This window comes from Plasmodium gonderi (genome assembly GCF_002157705.1).
Source record: "Plasmodium gonderi DNA, contig: Chr05, whole genome shotgun sequence".
Classification (NCBI taxonomy): Eukaryota; Apicomplexa; class Aconoidasida; order Haemosporida; family Plasmodiidae; genus Plasmodium; species Plasmodium gonderi.
In genome coordinates, this window is record NW_021628930.1 from 913,056 (window position 1) to 931,409 (window position 18,354).

At 31.1% G+C, this 18,354-nt stretch overlaps 1 protein-coding gene across 1 annotated transcript; it reads left to right on the forward strand.

Annotated features, from left to right (window-relative positions):
• Window positions 1-738: 738 nt before the first annotated feature.
• PGO_052140 (hypothetical protein, conserved) lies at window positions 739-17,231 on the forward strand (the record flags this gene model as incomplete). The annotated part of the gene is made up of 10 exons (XM_028686592.1): window positions 739-1,837; window positions 2,256-4,231; window positions 4,429-4,541; window positions 4,857-4,975; window positions 5,418-5,614; window positions 5,804-8,017; window positions 8,424-10,918; window positions 11,256-16,695; window positions 16,896-16,973; window positions 17,142-17,231. The coding sequence occupies 10 exons, from the start codon at window positions 739-741 to the stop codon at window positions 17,229-17,231; spliced, it is 13,821 nt and encodes a 4,606-aa protein (XP_028542393.1).
• Window positions 17,232-18,354: the final 1,123 nt, after the last annotated feature.

An 18,354-nucleotide genomic window follows, 5' to 3' on the forward strand; every position in this document is an offset into this window, starting at 1 on the left:
AAAAAAAAAAAAAAAAAAAAAAAAAAAAAAAAAAAAAAAAAATCCGAACACACATTTTACCTTTATTTTAAGCCTATGTATATAAGAACCATTTTTTTCTCCCTCGAGGGCAGTTGAAGGGTGTTCCATCCGCTACTTTTTTTTTTTTTTTTTTTTTTTTTTCAAATGAGCACAGCCATACTAGAAACTTTTTTGAAAAATGCAAAGGTGCGATAAAAAAAAAAAAAAAAAAAAGAGAAATAAAAGAGAAATAAAAGAGGAATAAAAGAGGAATAAAAGAGGAATAAAAGAGGAATAAAAGAGGAATAATAGAGGAATAATAGAGGAATAATAGAGGAATAATAGAGGAATAAAAGACATAAAAAAAAAATTGCTCTTCACTGTAAGGTAGTGTCAAACAATTCGATCAAAAAGACCATACATGGTATAAAAAAAAAAAAAAAAAAAAAAAAAAATAAGTAGCATTCTCTTGTACATGCTTGACTACCACTGTCCTGTACATATTAACCTATGTTGTCAGACAAAACGAAACAATTGACTTAGAAGAAGTGCCAAAAAGAAAAAGAAAAAGGAAGAGTGGGGTGATAGGGGAAAAAATATATGGGCATCGATTGTGAGCCATGTTTTGGTTATAAAAGAATGAGATAAAAAAAGGCACGCTCGTTTTCTTGTATTCTTGTATTCTCGTTTTCCCATTTTCTCGTTTTCTCCTTTTGCAACATGAAAAAACGGAAAATGATGATCGATGAGGTAGAAAACAAATTCGATCTCGTAGATGTAGAACCCCCAGTTCTTGAATTTTATTACGAATGCACAGAAAACATAGAGAGTTTTCTTGAAAATAAAGATAAGGTGATTGAAAAGAAGACGTTGAAAATAAAAAATGTATGCACAAAAACACAAAATATAAAAATCTTCGAATCTGATTCAAAATATCTAAAAATAAAAGGAATAAAAAAAAAAAAATTGGCTCCAGGAACGAGCGAACATATATTAGTAGAATTCTCCTTCTGTAACATTGATTTTAAAAAGTATAAATGTGAAAAAAAATATGATGTATTGAATGTGTTAAATAATGTGGAATCTATTATATATGTAAAAATACAAAGTGAATACACAACACTGAAAATTCCAATATATATAAAAAAAAAAGTACCCATATTTGTTTACGATAGTATAGTAAATTTTGGAATTTGCAAAAATAATTTGACTTACCATTTTCCACTGAAAGTAAAAAATGTTGGAAAAAAAAGGGGAACCTTTAAGATTGCTTTGGGAAATTGTCAAGTTGGAGAAATGGGTAAAGGGGACATTAAAATTGGGGCCTCATATGGATGTAGAAATACAGACAAAAATTTAGGGAAAGATGCTGATAATAAAAAGAAAATCAGACATAAGAATGGCAACTACAACATTGTCGAAACAAATAACCTGTGTGTTAAGATTGATAAATCCTCCCTCGATCTGAATATGAACGAAACAAAAATAATCAACATCACTATTAGCAATAAAGCAGAAGGTAAATATCAACAAGAATTTAATGTAATTTCAGAACAATATAGTTATTTTACCAAGAAACCAGATAATATTACCATATTTGCCATCTTTACCAACAGCCAAACATATTTTATTTACCAAGACATGAAAATTAATCATATAAATCTAGATTACATGTATTATGGAAGCAAAAAAAAATTCCAGGGAAAAATAAAAAACGAAAACAATTACCCTGTCTTATGCATTCCTGAAATAAATAAAGTGAATATCTTTTATTCTCTGAAAGATTTTCAAGCATATGCCTCTGCTAATGAGTTTGATATGAGTCAGATTGGTAGAGGTAAGTACACTGACAGTAGAAACCAAGAAAAAAATGTGTCTAAAAAAAAAAATATATGCAAAGCATAGTGAACAAAATTGACACATATGCAAAATATAGTATTCAAGTGCATGCACAGCAAGATTTGCTCGCACGAGGGAATGGTGTGGTGCTTCATAAAAAGTTTCCTTCTCTTATCATCGCTCATAGATTCATTGGGCGGAACGAGAAAAAGAAGGATGTTCATGTGTGTTTACCTCATCGTGGGGAGGAGTTATAGACACACAGTTACAGTTTTTCTAACATAGGACGATTTCATTCCTCAGAAGGAGAGGCAACAGAAGCTGAGGCAGAGGCATCGTCACTACGCACACACATGAACACTCACATTTCAATTCTCACCCACACACTCGCACTGGTTTTCTCCCCTCCATCACAGATGTCTTCCAGAATGTGGAAGACCAACTGAGCGAAGAAGAAAAAAAAGAAAAAGAGAAATTATTCACAATTACAAAGAAGAGACTTAAGGGTAGTGAAAACATAAGTGTCAATTTATGCAAGAAAGACGGTTATGCTGTCGAAATGTTATCTTATCACGATGTTTCCTTTGAAATTCAATCCAAAAGTGACGTGAATTTGCTGTGTAAGATTAATAGGAATACATCTTACCTATTAAACTTCCCAGTAGTGGTGGAAATGTCACTTCATGTTAAAAGACAAGAAGACAAATCAGAGGGTAAAAACGGAAAGATAGTTCAAACCATGACATCTACCCTTCAACTTCAAGCAGATCTTGACAAATCGGATGAAGAGATAAAACTTTTCTTAATTTTTTTTCTGACATTCCCATGCATTATTCCTAGTACTTATTTTCTTAACTATGAGAATGTAACAGTGAACGAGGGAAAAACTTTGATAATAGAATTAATAAACAGAAATAAATTTCTAAAAGTAAACTACAGTTTTTCGAAAATTCCACACTTAACAATGAATAAACAGGAAGGAGTTATAAATTCCCAATGCAAAGAAATAATTTCGCTTAAATTGCACTGTGATAGTATTAAAAGAATGAACGAGTATATATATCTATTTTTTTGCAATAATTTATATTTCTTTGTTATACTAATGAATGGAAATATTACCTCGACACACACATTAAGACAGGAGTTTTCTTCTTCTTCTATTTTACTTGACGCAAAGGAACATATGAATAAGAATAAACTTACACATGGTAATATTAGCAATAATACTTTTCTTTCCCCATCTAGGAAAATAAAAAATGATGAAATTTATGAACAAGTCATAAAAAATTTGGAACTTGAAAAAGTGAATAGGAACTTATATCAGATCGATGGGCAGTTAGACAAGTACAAATACAATGAAGGTTTTATGAATTTTTTAAAAGAAAATAAAAAGAAATATAACAATATATTAAAATTTATGTATGAGAAACGGAAAAAATTGGAGAAAAGAACAATCTTAACTGAGGAACAGTCACGCACAAATGAAAAGATAAAAACAAAAGATAGAGTTGCAAAAATTGTAGATGACAAAAATATATATCCTAATGATGATCCATTCATGGAGAGAATTAAAAACACTTGTATTCATAAAACATTGTATGAACAGAAGAAAAAGATGTATATCGAAATAAAGAATCGAGATTTGAAAATAAAGAATGGAAAAGTAAAAGAAGGTTTGGAAGAAGAGCCCTACTTGTTGCAGTTTGACATGTTAGATGAGAAGGAATTGAAAAATGTGAAATTCACAAAAAATATAAAGTTCAATTATGTCTTACTGAATAATCTTTACACAAATAAATTTTCTGTATTTAATGGAAACAAAAATTGCAACGTTAAAATTGCATTAATGCATAGTGATAATGTTACGAACGATATAAATAACATGCTAATTGTTGAAAGGGGTTCAAAAAAAATAGCCAACATCAACTTTAAGTTAGAGGATTTTTCCAAAATGCAAAAACATTTCAATGAAAAAAATGGATATTCTTTCTGTGTTCACAATGATAACACTTCAAATGAAAATTCCAAAGTCGATTTTTATCATAAAATTGAAGAAAATAAAAATTCGTATCAAATTAATTCATCACATGATGCTGACACGTTTACACTATCTTTTATAAACACAACCAACGATTTTTTTCACCTTCAAATGTACAGAGAAAAAATATTTTTAAAAATTAATGACTTACACGAAAGGGAAGTAACTCTTAGAGCAACACTCATCCTCTTCAATATCCTCGTGAATCATGACATTCTATATTTCCAATTCCAAAATGAAGACATTCAGATGTTTTGCGAGAACAATCTGATTTTGTATAATCCATTCAACACTTCTCTTCGATTGCATATGGGATACAACAGAGATATGTTTTCACTAGTCCCAGACATTACAGTAAGGATTCCTCGCGTCAGTTCTGATTAGAAGTGAGAGGGGGTGAAATGTTTTGTGGGGTTACACGAGTGTTAAAACGTGTGCACACAAAAAAAAAAAAAAAAAAAAAAAAAAAAAAAAAAAAAAAAAAAAACCAAACTTAGAGTGTCGATAAGTGGTCTCGCAATCCTTTCCTTCCTATTTTTTCCCCACTTTAGGTACGGCCATATGAGCACAAAATAGTACCCATAAAATTTGTCGCCACAGAAAATACCAAAAATGTAGAGGATTCCATTCGAGTGTTCTTGGATGGAAGTAGATTTTACAAAAGGTTACACTTGCATGTAGTTTTCTCTATGGGAGAGTGGATATGTATAGATGCATATACGCATGTATGTATGTATGCATATGTTGGAATATCTCTCTCTCTCCCTGCAGAGAGTTACAAATTCCTTTTTTTTTTTTTTTTTTTTTTAAAAAGTATCATCTGAGGTGGCAGATTTGTATGAAGTATCACACATAGGGGTCGGAAGGGGTGATAGTTCTGAGGGACTAGAACACCTGTTGAGTGCGCGAAAATGTGCACAATGTTTTGCAAGAGAAAATTCATACACATTTTTATTCCCGTCTACTCATACCTGTGCAGCATAAAATGCAAATGGATTGCAAATAAATGCTCCTACAAAGTTAATCCCAGTGAAATAAACTTTGATAATGTTCTGCTAAATAAGAATTATGTGAAAGAATTTTTCTTAATCAATACAGGTATGAGCCAGGGCAAGTGATCAAAAATTCATCACTGCAATAAGTATAGAACCTTTTACAGAGAGAACGGTCGGAATTCGACCATAAGAGAGTTATATGGATATTCTCCTTTTCTGCACTTTTGCCTCAAACGTGCAATCAATTGAGTGCGCGTCGGTTCATAATTGTAGCAACAATTCAAAAGTGTCTAGACAAAAAATTTCTTCAAAACTGTGATGGAATGATTCATTCGTTTTGTTACTTTTGGTTCGTTATTTATTTGGTTCGCTATTTATTTGGTTCGCTATTTATTTGGTTCGTTATTTATTTGGTTCGTTATTTATTTGGTTCGTTATTTATTTGGTTCGTTATTTATTTGGTTCGCTATTTATTTGGTTCGTTATTTGATTTTTTTTTTTTTTTTTTTTTTTTTTTATCGCCGCTCCCTTTTTTCCCTGTGCAGGTGACAGCCCACTAGTATTCAGATGCATACACAAACCTAGCTGTGTGAATATACTTTCTAAATTTAATTATGTGAACAGAAATGAAAAGATAAAAATTGTAGTGCAGATAAATTTAAAGGAAAATAAAAAAATAAAGGACAAACTTGTTTTTTCCGTTAGAGGATGTGCACAATTAGTTCTTCCCGTGAGTGCCAAGGTTAGATGAGACATACGAAAAAATGGACATCTCTTGAGTTATTGATGATACCATTTAGAACTATGTTAAAGTAGAGAATTGCCCTTTTCCCTCTTCTGTCATGATATCTACATACAGCTCCGTTAAGCTGCTTTACTACCTACCGCTTCACTATGTAACTTTATATCCCTGTCAACATCGAACATTCAGGGCACTCCTTCCAAAACACTACTATGCAATGAATTACATTTGAAGCAAAGAAGAGGAGAATGGAAATCCTATGAGCTGCAAATCATAAACAAAGGAGGATGTGATGAAACTATCCTTTTAAACACATCGAGAGTAGACTTTGTAAGTTTCGAAATAAATAACAAAAAAGAGAGAAATTCCTTAACATGCAATAGTAAAGAATACAAAGATGCGAATGAAAAAGAAGACTTCTTAACAATGGAAAAGGTTTCCATTCTAGAATATGATGACATGTTGACAGATGAATGTATAAAATACCATTACAATAATTTCATTAATTTATACAATTTTGTTTGTACCTATTTTAAAAATAAAGGTCGTATAATTTTTAGAGAAAAAAAAAAAAAAAGTAAATTAAAAAATATATACAAAATAAGTGTGCCGTCCAAATGTTTCCTTTCATTATACATCCAATGTTATTCTTCTAAAACAATAAAGAAAGAAATTACTTTCAACAGTTTGTTTAATAGCAACAATATTATATATGATAAAGTCCAGGATTCAATAAAAATCGAAATTGAAGAAAGCTTCTTAGAAATATCCCCACCTATTCTTTACTTCACGGATTTACTACCTCAAAAATCCGATGAATTCTACATTTCGTACTTTGCAAGAGAACAAACCAAAAGTCTAACAATAAAAAATGTATTTCATCAAAAAATCCTATGGAAAATAAGAGTGAATAATGAGAAGCGAAGGGAATTTCATTTCACTGAATCTTCGTCAGATTGTGTCCCCAGTGGAAGGGATCCAAATGAAGCAAATCCAAGCAAAGAAATTGGCTTAGTAGGTGTACAGAGAAAAAGTGCAGAAAAAAAAAGAGACTTGAGGAATCACACCAAAGGATTTGCAATCAAAGGTGGCAGTGAAGAAACAGAAGAAACAAAGAAACAATCAGAACTGGGTTATACAAGGCATGAAAGGAAATACCAAGTGCAATTAAATAGAGATCAAGGAGTTCTAGAACCGAACTCAGAAATAACAATAGACATAAAGTTAAACAATTTAAAACTTTGTGGGAGGTATATGGACGTGTTAGACATTTCGTCGTGCATCTTTGATGGTAATAATTATGAAAAAAGGAATAAGGACAACGAAATAATGACATGTAAAAATGAAGAAAAAACGGGAAATAATTTCTCTGTTTATATGTTGATAAATTGTGAAATTCCAAAGCTTCAGTTTGATGTTACATATATAAACATAGTTCATAACAAATTAAATGAATATTTCACCTTTCCATTTTGTATATACAATAATGGGTATAATTATGTTAGGGTTAATTACCATTTCAACAATGTGCATGCTGAATTTTTTTCAATTTCTCTCGATTTTATCAACGGGAATGAAATAAATGAAAAAATAAAAAAAATATGCGTTTCTTTAAGATGCAAATCATCCCAGAATTTGAAATTCAAGTCACACATCGTTTTGAGTGTACTAGATCATGACAAATACATCATACCGATTTTTGTTAACATAGACGAGGGTATTGATTATCTGCTAAACAAGGCATCCAATGAGGCATCCAATGGAGAGATGAAAGAAATATATTACAAAATATCAAACGAGACATTGAATGATGTATCTAATGAGGTATTATATGATGCTTCAGATCACTCAGATCTAAGGGTTGAGAAGAACTACCAGGAGGGTAATTTACAAAAGGAAATAAAAGAAGAAGGAGGATTACACGAGCTTATGGACATACAAGACATTGAATTTTATGAAAAAAACGAAAAACAAGAAAAAGGAAATTCTATTCTTTCCTTTTTCTGTAAAAATGTGAGACAGGGAAAGTGGGGAAAGAAAGAAGGAGACATATATAAAGAATTAAAAATTAATGACATCAGGAATGTTTATTATAATAAAGAAGAACATATACATAGTTTGGGAGAAATAATTGAAGATTATGTTTTTCTATTTATCCAAAACATTTTATTAAGTAAAAGTTATTCACCTTCTATTGTTGAAAACACTAATGATTTATTTCTGTTTTTTGCTGACCTACTATTTGATATGTTTTCTTCTTTATATCCTAATAGAAATTTACAAAACGTAATTAATGAAATTAGAACTTATCAAAATATTGCAATGAAAGATTTCGAGAAACATAGTTTTCTGATTGAAAATTTTATGAAAAATATTAAGTTACTTTGCAAATGCTTAAAACAGGTGAGAGTGTACCTTTTTTTTTCTTTTTTTTTATTGTTCATTTTTTCTTTCATCCGAATTGTGATTTTGTCCCTTCCCCACTTTGCCATCTTTCTACTTTGCCATCTTTCTACTTTGCCATCTTTCTACTTCACCATCTTTCTACTTCACCATCTTTCTACTTTGCCATCTTTCTACTTTGCCATCTTTCTACTTCACCATCTCTCTATTTCTCTATCACTCCATTTTGCGCTTCTCCTTTCATACATTCCTGTATATTTTTCATTAATGTGCTTACTTGTTTCCAAATGGAGCCTCGACACTGCACATGTGTGAACTTTCCCAGAGAAGATAACAACACTTTCACCAATTTTTTATGATTGCAAATCACTTCTAACCATTTTGCCCATTTTCCCTTTTCCCACAGGAAAACCTGTTAATAGATCATATTATTTATGAAAACTTATTGCCTATAGATTTGTACGTTTCGAATATTTTAGACAAAATACCAGACTATTTTTACATAAAAAAGGGAGATGTGGAAGATGATGAAGCAGATGAATCCGATGAATCAGATGAATCCGATGGAGAACATAGAGGAGACAGAGAAAGATGTCAAAAAATCGACAGAGGAGAACAAGACGAAGATAGACCTGAGAGAGACAAACAGGACAATGATAAACCTGGAAAGGACAGTGATGGGAAGGAGAAAAGAGTCAAAATTCACGATCTAGAATCCTTTGTGGAAAATGGAAATGAAAAAATATTTTATTTTGATCGAATTTTCAAAACGCACATAAAGCTGTTCAGCTATTCTTGGATTACCATATTTTTAGAAATTTTGAATATAAAAATATTTAGCGGTATCAATATAAACTCGTTAAATAAATTGAGAGGAATTAAATTATGCAACATAGAAAACAAACTGAAAGAAAATATTAAAATTCATAAAATAAAATACCTCATTATTTTAAACAAACAAGACAGAGAATTAAGAAAACACATCCTATTTTTAAATAACAAAAATGGGAAATCCAGGAAAAGTGAATACATTAATTTAATGAAGAATTATCCAAAAAGTACTAGTAGTAACAATAGTAGTATTCCAAATATGAGGGGAAATACTATTTGTAGTATTACTAATAACAACACAGTTGGGGATAAAAAAATTCCACAAAGAAATGACAAATGTATATATAACTCTGTTAAGAAAAAGAAAAACACAGATAAACACAGCTATAATCTCAACTACTTCAATTTTTATGAAAATAATTTCATTGATTTGAAAAAAATAATCAACAAAATTAACAGTTTTAGTTACTCCGAAGAAGTACAAGAGGGAGAAAAAGTCAAAGAAGAAATGCTGCTAGAAAAATATCAGCAAAATGGAATAAATGGATATACTCAAAATGGGTACACGAATGGAGAAACTCATAAGGGAGATGATCATATAACAAAGGAAGAACAAATGAAAATGTTTTATAAAGTAAAAATGACCAAAGAACCATCTCATGGTCTCCATCATTTCAAGAGCGCTGAATGTATATTATTCGAATGGCTCTATTTTCACTATAACAATGTTCATTACGCAAAAGTGGAAAATAAAAGGTATGTATTTAAGGACATCCAGAGGAAAAAAGAGACTAAATTGCAGAAACTGAATGGGGTTCTCAATAGGAACAAGGAGGAATGGCGTAGCAGAAATAGAAGTGGCAGCAGTAATAGAAGTGGCAACAATCATAGTAGTGGCAACAATCATAGTAGTGGCAACAATCATAGTAGTGGCAACAGTAATAGTAGTGAGAGCCCAAGAGACATGAACCGTGGAAGGAGCATCGTCCCAAATAACGATGTGGTGTCCAAGCAGAACATAAGGCAGTTGAGCAAAATGAACTTCAATGTCGAAATAAAAAGGAAGAAAAGGAATACGGAAAAAAAAAGCAAAATAAAAAGTATAAACGACTTGAAAGACCTAGTAATGATTCTATACACCATAATTTCGCACATTCCACATTATCTATTTTTTAAAAACAAAATCAAATTGAAATGTAAATCCAGAAAGGACTACAATAACAACATGAACATTTTGTTAATGATGCTGAACGAAATGAAATTGAGTAACCTAGTAAATAAAAGGGTCCTTGTGCATTTCAACTACATCCACATATTCCTCTTCTTGGCTTCAATGTATTTTATACTGCCGAATTATTTACCAACCTACTACTTAATTGTGGATGATTTTCCCGCTTACAAAAGTGACAGAATTCTGATAAATGAACAAGTGGTGAATACTAGGGAGAAAATCAAGCACAAACTGGCAAATAAGGGCCCGTCTCCAACTAAGGAGCAAACGATAAACAAGACGAATGTGCTAAACAAGACGAACGTGCTAAACAAGACGAACGTGCTAAACAAGACGAACGTGTCAAATAAGGATACTCTTCCAAATAAAACAAGCGCACAAACGGATGGAGAGAATGAAAGAACGGGCTTCAGGAACAGCCAAACTAAGATGGATGAAAGAGTTATAACTGTATACAATTTAAATAGCTATAAATGCAAATATGAAGTTTTTTTAATTGGATGTAGCAAGTATAAAATCGATAAAAATTGCATCAGTGTTGATCCCCTCAAGTCTGAACAAATAAAATTGAAAATAGACAAAGAATATGACAAAAATTTCGTGAAGTATAGTTGCTATACTTGCATTAAATTTTCAGCTCTTAAGAAAAAAAAGCAGAAAAATGATCTGCATTATGAAAAAGAATCCCATTTTGAGGAAAATTATTCCGTTTCACCGTGTTCCTCTGAAAGCTGTGAGTGTACCTCTGATGAGAATGAAAAAATAGACGACAGATTTAATGATGAGAATGAAACGAACCTAGGGGAAAATTATTCCATACTAATTCTACGAGCAGAAAGGCAAGTTTTTTTTTTTTTTTTTTTTTTTTTTTTTTTTTACCTTGAGTTAGCTAAAAAGTGCGAAAAAAAAAAAAAAAAAAAAAAAAAAAAAAAATTCATTTTAGCTAGTCATGTCTATTTAACCAACAAATTTGTGCATACATTTTATTTATTATAAAATGACAATTTTTTGTATCATCCTTATTGTCCCCCCCCCTTACTCCCATTCTCTTTTCCGACTTTTTTTTTTTTTTTGGTGTGTACTCAATATAGTGAAACATGTTTTTAATTCAAACTCCAGTGTGTAGATAATTACATTTTTATTTTATTTCCCCTCCTCCCCTCCCCTCTTTGTTAGAAACCGTATTCCTGATGAAAAGGACAGTGAGAAATACATCTGTATCAAACTCATCGAAAGAGATGAAAAGGGAACGATTGAATTGAGACCCCATGGAGGCAATGTGATGCATAAACAAAATGAAAGTAATGACATAAAAGTGAATGTAAACAATGGAGAAACGAAGAGTGAGATTAATAAAATGCGTACATCGAATTCTTCTCAGTTAAACATTATGCTTAATGATAGTGAAATAAAATGTTTTAATTTGAGGGGGAAAGTATATGAAAGGAAATGCGTGGAAATAAATTTGATCAATAATTCTGGGAAAAAGGTACAGGTGAATCCAAACCTTTATCACTTATACATAAAGGACTTAAAAAAGGAAGGAAAAAAAAGGGAAAACTTTGAAATTGATATAATGAAGAGTTGGAGTAAAGATAATGAAGGGTACAATAATCAAGGGGTGTATAATGAATGTGCCGTTTGTTCTTTGGTTAATGCCAATTTAAGTTATCACTTGAACGATAAGGTGGAAAAACTTTTTAGCTGCTTTTGTTCAGATAGTAAAACACATTTCAGTTGTGTAGAAAATGAAAAGAAGAAAATAAAGCTGAAGTTTTGCCCCTTTACAGAAGGAAATTATTTTTGTTTCTTACTATTTATTGTAAATGATAAAAAAACGAATTGTTTGATGCCACCATGCAAAGTAAACTGTTTCTTTTATATAAATAACATGAAGGAAGAAGAAGTTATAAAAATGAATTCTAAAATTTATAGGTTTTCATACGATTTGCAATTAAATCCTATGAATAAAGAGTTTCTTAAATGTATAAAATTTATATTGTGCGATTTGAACAAAATGGAGGAAAAATTCTTTTACACATATTTAAAAAGTTATTTAGCAGATATTCAAAAAGGAAAGAACAATTTTTATGTTATATGTGATAAGACAGAAAAAATGAAGATAGAAAGGAGTTCCATACCTTGTCTAAATTTTGATTTTGACAAATATGTAAAGAATATACCCAATTCACACAACCTAGAAGACATAGAATATTTATATGAAATAATAAAAAAGCACATTAACTGTTTCTGCACATTGCATATAGAAGAACAAGGTAATGGAGTATTCGAATACAATTGTCTTCTTTTAAACAGAATGACTTTTCCCCGTAGTATAACTGAATTAACTTATGAAGAGATTAAAAATTCACATATGAAAGAACAAGGGAAAACACACGAACCTTTCTACAAAATGTATAAAATAGTTGCAAATGTGAATAATGAAGAGAGTAATAATATGCATACTATTACGTTTAATACTAGTGCATATTTAATGGTTAAAAAATCTATACCTGTTTATAATTACACAAACAGTGATCTGACATATAGATGCGTGTACTCAGACATACTCGATCAGAATAATAAAAAAATAAATTACAACATTTTTAGTTGTCAAGAGAATGTAGAAATAGAGAAAGATGTAGAGTTTATTAATTTTGAAGTGAGTTGCTATTCTATCATTGGAATAACATGCTTCTGTTATATTACATTATGTAATGTAAAAAATGAAGAAGAACAAATAAAAATAAAGGTGCAGGCAAATGTTATGAAACCATATCCTAAGGATACTATTCATTTGAAATTATTAAATCGAATGAAAGAAACAGCACAAATAGAGATCTATAATGAGTTAGATTTTCATTGTGAATTTAAAATTTACTCAGATTTGTTTATTCTATTTGGTGCAAAAAAAATTGAAATGCAACCCAAGCAGAGAAAGATATATACATTCTTCGTCACAAGTGCACATATAGGAGAATTTATGGGCTGTATCATATTTAAGTTTTATAAACGAATTCATTCGAAATGTAAGCAAGGAGAAGAGGAAGAGGAGGAGCTTCTTCATCATCATGATCAAACGTTCCCATTTTCAAATTACTTCTTTTGGTATAAGCTAAATATCACTGTTGAGTTGAATAAGCCATTAAAAATTTTATTTCTTGAAACAAATGTAGGAGATGAAATTAATAAAGATATTGTGTTAAAAAATAATGGAAGTGAGAATGAGGAGTATTTTTTGCTAACGTACATGAATGAATATATAGAAAGAAGACAGGTTCAAATACCTAAAAATGATACTTATGTGCATAATATCAAGTACATCCCGAAGATCCCTAATTATTTTCCTGATCTTACAAGGGAAAGTGCTACTACAAGTAGTGGGGAAACGCAGCTGAATAATGCACATATGCCAAATGAACAGATGAATTGTTTTTTTCCATTTTCACCTGACTTTGTGGAAGGAGAAACTCCTGAAAAGAAGCATGAGAACATCTCCAAGGAACTGCAAAATTTTTACTTTCCCTTGAATGAAGATGATGATGATGATAATGAAAACCTTCACAAGTTCAATGACAATTTCAACAACCAGATGCACAGATGTGATTGTGAAGCGGAAGAAATAGAAAAAAGGGATCAAGGGAGAAATTTGAATGAAGAGGGTCATCACAAAGGTGTATTAGCTAGAAAGTACACAATAGAGGAGTATGAGCATCAGTCTGAAGAAGTATTAGACCAACAAAGTGTAATATTAAAGCAGAAATATAAATCTTTTATTCCAAACGAGAAAAAAATATTCGAAGAGGTAATAAACTATTGCAAAAAGTATATTAATGTGAACTTTAATTATAGAAACCAAAATATTGGTTTTTTTTTCATTTATAATAAGAATGAAGGAATAAATTATTACATTTTACTATTGCTGGCAAAGTTAAGGAATGAGTTAGATGTGCGAGAATTCTATGCTTCCTTGTCAAAATCCTGCATCATAAATTTGCATTTCGATTTTAATATGCAGAATAAGAGGTACGTGAGGCTGTTGTGTGGGGAAAAAATGGATCACCTCTCTGGAAATTATCACTACCAAATTGGTGAAGGGGTGGTGGGAAAATCCAAGGTGGTGCACCGACAGGGGGAGGAGAGACAGCAGAGTACTCACGAGGATGTGCAAGCGGGTGTTGATATTGATGTAGACCCCAATGTAGATGCAGATGTAGACCCCAATGTAGATGCAGATGTAGACCCTAATGTAGATGCAGATGTAGACCCCAATGTAGATGCATATGTAGACCCTAATGTAGATGCAGATGTAGACCCTAATGTAGATGCGGATGCTGATGTGGATGAAGAAGGAACCCCGCTTGCAGGAAATGCATATGGTTTGCATAAGTGCAATTACAAAATGGAGAAAGAAAAGGAAAGCGGAAAATCTTCGAAAAATTGGAATAATCGAATTTGTAATAAGAGTGCATTAAAAATGAAGGGGAAAAGAAAGACGAATCACGAGCTCAAGTGCATTTACATAAGTAACAGAACCAATTTCAGCATTTTAAATAATGATAAATGTGAAAACCAAGTGGTTCTTAAGTATAGACCAACAGTAAAAACATCTCAAGAATGTTATGTCATTATAAGGAGTAACCGTTATGGAGATTTTATTTATAGAATGATTGGAACATACAGAGTGAAGAAAAAAATAAAAGAAAAATTAGTCATGTATAACTCATGTTGTTTATACAATTTTAGCCTAAATATGTTTAACCCATTTAACTGTAAAATTGCTGTAAAATGTAAGTTTATAGGAGAAGAAAGTACCCACATGAGTGGAAGTAATAATAACAAGTTAAGAAATATCCCTAATGATGAGGTGATGAGGAAAAAGGCGAAAGTGAGGAAACAACGTTATGCTTATTTGAAAAAGGAAAAAAGGATTCTACTAAATAATGAAAAGAATTATTTTAAAATTTTAAACAGGGAGAATTTTAAAATACAAATGAGAAAACATTTTACCATTCTAATTACATACTTTTGTAAAGATCCATATTCAAGGAGAAAATTGTTAATAATTCTAAAGCCACTTTGTAGCAGTGCCACATGTATGGAGATTACACCTATTATTACTTATGAGTATGATTTTATATTTAACAATTTGATGAAGGGAAATTTAATTAATGGTACTTTAAGATCCAATAATTCTGTGCACCAGAATAGTATAAGTGCTGATGAGTGCTGCTCTAGTAACATGTCCAAAATGGAGAAAAACAAAAACTGTGTCTATAAGAGCTTCTTAAACACGTGCAAAAATATGATCCATACACATGAATCTTGCATCTGCCATTTGGGAATGGAAAAATCAGAAACAGGACAGCAGATGCTTGGAAATTATAGAACTAGTTTTTCCGACTTGAATCCATCCGAAGCAAGCAACACGGTAGCTAGTTACCCCTCAACTAGCTGCTTTTCAGATGACACCTTTTCAGGTAGTGAAAGGAGTAACTTCACGCTGAATGCAAGCGAATTAAGCAAATCAGACCTTTTCTATGAAGAGTTAAAACTAGGAGATTCGAATGAGAATGAATTGGAGAAAGAAAAGCACCACTCAGTCGACTCGAACGTCTGTGATGAAGAGGTGATAAAAAATCGTAATGTCTTGGTGAGGGAAATAAATGAAGGTAAATGTCAAAGATGTGTTAATTACTCATGGAATGATAACAAAGAAGTAGAATCTTATAGTGGAAAGGTATTTATTGAAAGTATTTGCAAAAAGAAGACATATGTAAAAATATACATAGATAAGACAAAAATGAAGGAAGAAGGAAATTATGCAAACTTTGTACATGAACTGGAAAAAAGAAAGAAGAGAGAAAATAATAACACACTTCATAGAAATATAGAAAATGGGAAATATAATTACAAAATATTTTTATTAAATTTAAAAAACTTAAATGTCACTACAGGTAGTGAAAATATGATGATGAATATAAAAATGAACAATATCCTTTTTCAAATAAATGAAGAGATTCTGAATGATTATCTATATGTTCATATTGTGGAGGATACTAATTCTTATCTCGTTCTTGCGTTAGAGCTTCTGGCCTTTTTGCCCTTCCATTGTAGCTTTGACGTTTTAATAAGAAGGACCCAGTTGGACGTGGAGAAGTTGGAAGTGAAGTGCCAAGTGGAGTACCAAGAGGAGTACTACAATGAAGAGACAAGAATCGACACGAATTACATAAGCGTAGAAATTTTCAATTACATGAACTTGTCGATGCAGCACTTAAACATCTTTGTTGATGATAAGCTATGCGGTGAAACAAAAGTTAACCTCTTTTACAAACACACGAATGATTCATACTTCGATGCCTACATCGTCAATTACAACCAACTAAACAGTAGTAATCACTTTGAAGAGGAAATTTTGAATTATGAAGTTAGACCCAAATCGGGTATCTTGAAGCATGGCACACATAATAAATTTTTAATCATCCGGAATAACAAAAATGGGGTTACGTCCACTAACAGCTCCTTTTTGTTTCTAATTAAAACAGAAAGAAATATTTTTTCTTACATTATCTTTTCTCGTTATGCACCCTCTCCCACAGGTCTTTGTGTAACGGTAGGATGGCCAACCAAAATAGGCTGCGAGATAAAAAGTGACAAATATTTACACCCCAGTATATATTATCCAATTATTTATTTCACCTTTTACACGTCCTTACACACCATCCACATGGGTGGTGATATTTCCATTTTAAATATGTTCTTACTTAATTGGACGTGGGAAAAAATTATTCTATATCCTTTCCCTTCCCTCAGAAGGAACATAGCAAGATAAAGGACATCCTTAACGAGAACAAGAAGAAGTTTAGTGTTCTCTTCAGTTCGTTTAAGAAGGTAAAAAAAAAAAAAAAAAAAAAAAAATAGAATAAAAAGAGAGAAAAAGAGAGAAAAAGAGAGAAAAAAGAGAGAAAAAGAAAAAAGCCGCTTACATGTGTATATGTTTCCTGTCTTGGGCATATATCATATGTCCTGAATCATCCGTCTTATAAACATATATTACAGGAAAAAAAAGAAAGTAGCATATTTAACAAGAAAAACCAGATAATCATTGAAGACATTTCAAAATCGACGAATGAAATTAGGAATGGTTAAAATTTGAACTTCTTGAATATGGTTGCATTGTGTCTATTTTTAAGAACCTACGGGGATCTCGTGAATATGTGCTACTTTTTACCCACTTCCTCCCCCCTTCTTTTCACCTGTACGGAGGTAGATAGTATTTTTTTTTTTTTTTTTTTTTTTTATCTCTTTTTTTCACGCTATATTGAATTGTTTTTCCACCCTTTTTTCATTAACTTGACACATATACAACTTCGACAATGGAGAGTTCAAAAAAAAAAAAAAAAAATTGTCCTCTTGTGTTCAATTGGATGGGAGAAAAGAAAAGTGTGTGAGTAATAAAGTGCACTTGTGGAGAAAAATACATGTGTAATATATATTAAAAAAAAAGAGAAAAAAAAACATTAGGACGTTGAAAAATGGGAAAAAGGAGGTATTGGGTGGGCCGTTATGGGGTGTGTCATGTGGGACATACTTAAAAAGGGGGGCCTAACTAAATGTGTTGATGGATTATCTGTTTTATTTTTTGAAATAATACAAAAAAAAAAAAAAAAAAAATGAAGCAAAACATGGTAAAATGTAGCAAAATAAAATAGGTCTTTTCTTTTGGGAGGAATGGACAAATATGATAATGTGTATGCCCAAAGTTGGGAACGAAGAAAAATGAAATTAAAAGAAAAAAAAAAAAAAAAAAAACACACACACACACACACACACACATACACACATACACAGACACAATGTAGCAATAAATGAAAGACATAACAAGGTAATGGAGATATGAGAAAATAAAATGTATACATCTACACGAGAAATTTTTATCATCAGGCACATTAAAAAGAGATAATAGATTAGGGGGTAAAAAAAAAAAAAAAAAAAAAAAAAAAATCACAAATCGAACGCACACATATGGGTAATATGAAACAGATCTACTCTTTTTCTATACCAACTTGATGTGACATGATTTGGATCTTCATAAATTTTATTTAACGCAAAAGTGGTTATATATGTAATCGCTTATTTTATTTTTTAAATTATTTTTTTTTCTATTAATTGGTTTTTAATATCACTTGTTCCATTTAGTTTTGTAATACACAGAAGGGAACAAACATATATAAACTTGTTATGCAGCACAGATTACACGTTTTACCTCTCT